Consider the following 3,463-nt stretch of genomic DNA (forward strand, 5'->3'; position numbering starts at 1 on the left):
AACCCATGCTAGCATGGAAAGCGGACGTTAAACGATGATGATGATATATATATATATGTATAGATATATATAGATAGATAGATTAAGTCAATTATATCAACCCAGTGCATAACTGGTACTTACGTTATCAACCCTGAAAAGATGACAGGAAACATTGACCTTGGCAGAATTTGGTCTCAGACTATTTATTCTATCAGTCTCTTTTGCTGAACTGCTAGGTTACAGGGACATAAACAAACCAACACCAGATATCAAACAGTGAGTGGGGGACAGACAGACAAACATGCACACACATATAGTCAGGGGCATAGCTAGAGTAAATAGTATTCAGGGCAAGCATCAAAATTGCACACTTCACTCAAACAAAACTTTTTTTAATGGCTTAATTAGAAAATGATCTTGGCCAAAATTGCACTCCGCTCAAAGTGGCAGCCAGGGCATGTGCCCTGCTTGCCCCACCCTAGCTACACCTCTGAATATAATTATACCACACACACATGACAGGCGCCTTTCAGTTTCCATTAACCAAATCCACTCACAAGACTCAGAGCTATAATAGAAGACACTTACTCAAGGTGTCACACAGTGGGGACTGAACCTAAAACCATATGGTTGGGAAGCAAACTTCTTACCACACAGCCATGCCAAAATGAAAGTTTTTAAATGTCAACTCATAAAAATTGACTTACCTTCCAAGGTGATTTGGTTTCCCATTCAGACTGATACTTAACTCTGTACGTTGTGTAATACACATTCGCTGTTATCATAGAAGATGGGATTATTTCCAACTTTAGTGATGTTTTATAAGGGTCAGATGTTTCTGAAGATGAAATCTGAATGTCCAGGAGAGGGCGAAGACGAACTACAAAAGACAGAGACTAATATATATATGTATGCATATAGACAGATAGACATACATGCATAGATAATGTGTGTGTGTGTGTATGTATATATGTATATGTATATATATGTATATATATATATATATATATATATATATATATATATATATATATATATATATATGTGTAAATACAAATGTGTGTGTGTGTATCTAATATATAAAATAGAGATGTGTGTGTATTCGTTTATTATTATTATTATTATTATCATCATCATCATCATTATTAAGGTGGCGAGCTGGCAGAGTTGTTAGAACGCCGGGCAAAATGCTTAATGGGATGTCATCCATTGCTATATTCTGAGTTCAAATCCCACTAAGGTCAACTTTGCCTTTCATCCTTTCAGAGTCGATAAATTGAGTACCAGTGAAACACTGGGGTTGATGTGATCAGCTAGGCCCCTCCCCCAAAATTCAGGCCTTGTGCCTATAGTAGAGAGGATTATCATAATTATCACTACTACTACTACTACTATTACTAGTAATAGTAATAGTAGTAGTAGTAGTAGTAGTAGTAGTAGTAGTAGTAGTGAGCTGGCAGACTCATTAGTACATCAGAAAAAATGCATAGTGGCATTTTTTTTTTTGCTTTTTATGCTGCCAAGGTAGATTAACTTTGTCTTCCATCCTTTCACAGTTGATAACTGATTAGCCCCCACCCACCTCACCCTAAAATTACTGGCCTTGTACCAAAATTAGAAAGAATTATCATTAATTTATCATTAATTAGTGGCATTTAGTTTGTCTTTACATTCTGAGTTCAGACTTCACCAAGGGTAACTTCGCTGTTTATCCTTTCAAAGTCAATAAAATAAGTACCATTTGCGCAGTGGGGTCGATATAATCGACTTGCCCTCCCCTCTCCCCAAACTTGCTGACCCTGTGCTAAAATTTGAAGCCATTGTTATAATTATTATTTTTAGATTATTTCTTTTTATGATCAAATGTGAAAGGTTATTTTAGCTTGTTTAATTAACACAATTAATATACTTACTCGGTATAGCAAATTTACGGTAGCATTTGATTTCATTCAGAATTTCATTTTTGGAGAATGTTAAATTGAAGCAAAAATGCAGCTTTCCAAAGGTTTCAAATTCATAATAAGTATCATTCTTAAATAATATACTACAAAGTGACCATGTCATATTGTATCGAGAAGAATAACTGAAAAACAAGAGAAATGATAATTATTTGCTAGAAATCCAGTGTTAACAAGCTGTCTATAGAAGATAATACAAAGATTAAAATATATATATATACACACACACGCAAACACACAAATGTATATCTTTCATTCTTTATCTTTTACTTGTTTCAATCATTAGACTCCGGCCATCCTGGGGCAGTACCTTGGTGAGTTTCAATCAAACAAATCAATCCCTAATACTTAATTTTTTGTAAAGCCTAGTTACCTATTCCATCTGGCTTCTTTTGCCAAAACCACAAGGTCATAGAGACAAACAAACCAGCATGAGTTATCAACCTGTAGAGACAAGCACAAAGACACACACACACACATAGATATATACACATATAATTTTTATACAACAGGCTTCATCAGGGCCGGCCCCAGGGTTGCTGGCATCCCGGGCAAGCTGAACTTTGGTGTGTACAAGCTGACGTCATGGGAATTTCCTTGTCTTTGTCGTGCCCTCTTTGGCGCCCTCTAGCACATGGTGCCTTGGGCAACTGCTTGAGTTGCCAGTACCTTGAGCTGGCCCTGGGCTTCATTCAGTTTAGAGAGGACAAACAAGGACAGGCAAACGGATTAAGTCGATTATATTGACCCCAGTGCGTAACTGGTACTTATTTAATCAACCCCGAAAGGATGAAAGGCAAAGTCGACCTCGGCGGAATTTGAACTCAGAACGTAACGGCAGACAAAATACCGCTAAGCATTTCGCCCGGTGTGCTAATGTTTCCCTTCGATAACATTGGTGGCATAAAGAAGTGAGGCTGGTATGCATGAGCGACTGCTGGTATGCATGATTGAATGCTGGTCTTCCATAAAAATCTTGCCCGGACTTGTGCCTTGGAGGGTAACTTTCTAGGTGTAATCCCATGGTCATTCATGACTGAAGGAGATCTTTACTAAATTGACATACACATAAAGCACCCAGCTTTTGTTTGTAAGTGTCATTGTGTTACTTCAGCTGAAAAAGTAGGCTTTTCAACACCCATTGGTATGACCTCCTACTTATGTGCTACTGCTGTGCCAATTTACACATTAACTTCTTTGGACTTCAAGTAATCCTTTGATGATTGTCCTGAATAACTTCCAGCATTCAAACTGTAGGATCCCTTTGTTTTGAGGCGTTGTGCTCTGACCCTGTAGAATGTCACTTAAACCAATATTTGTACCATTCTCTTTGCTGGGAAACTTTTACCTGAAAACTTGACTTCAAAAATTTTGCTTAACAGAACCTGTTCTCACAAATGCTTCCACAATCTCCACTCTTTCCACTACTGAGTACATTATCATCATCTAACGTCCGCTTTCCATGCTAGCATGGGTTGGACGATTTGACCGAGGACTGGTGAACCAGATGGCTACACGAGGCT

The 3,463-nt window shown here is 37.8% G+C and overlaps 1 protein-coding gene across 1 annotated transcript in view; it reads right to left on the bottom strand.

Moving 5' to 3' along the window:
* Positions 1 to 99: 99 nt before the first annotated feature.
* Positions 100 to 3,463, bottom strand: part of LOC106877105 (uncharacterized) — a 16,627-nt gene continuing 13,263 nt past the window's right edge. The window contains exons 4-5 of the mRNA XM_014925899.2: positions 1,896 to 2,065; positions 100 to 862 (exon numbers count right to left, since the gene is read on the bottom strand). Coding sequence (XP_014781385.1) covers positions 672 to 862; positions 1,896 to 2,065 — 361 coding nt within the window. The 3' untranslated portion in view covers positions 100 to 671. The remainder of the gene's footprint in view (positions 863 to 1,895; positions 2,066 to 3,463) is intronic.

The sequence above is a fragment of the Octopus bimaculoides genome, chromosome 19, assembly GCF_001194135.2.
Source record: "Octopus bimaculoides isolate UCB-OBI-ISO-001 chromosome 19, ASM119413v2, whole genome shotgun sequence".
Lineage (NCBI taxonomy): Eukaryota > Metazoa > Mollusca > Cephalopoda > Octopoda > Octopodidae > Octopus > Octopus bimaculoides.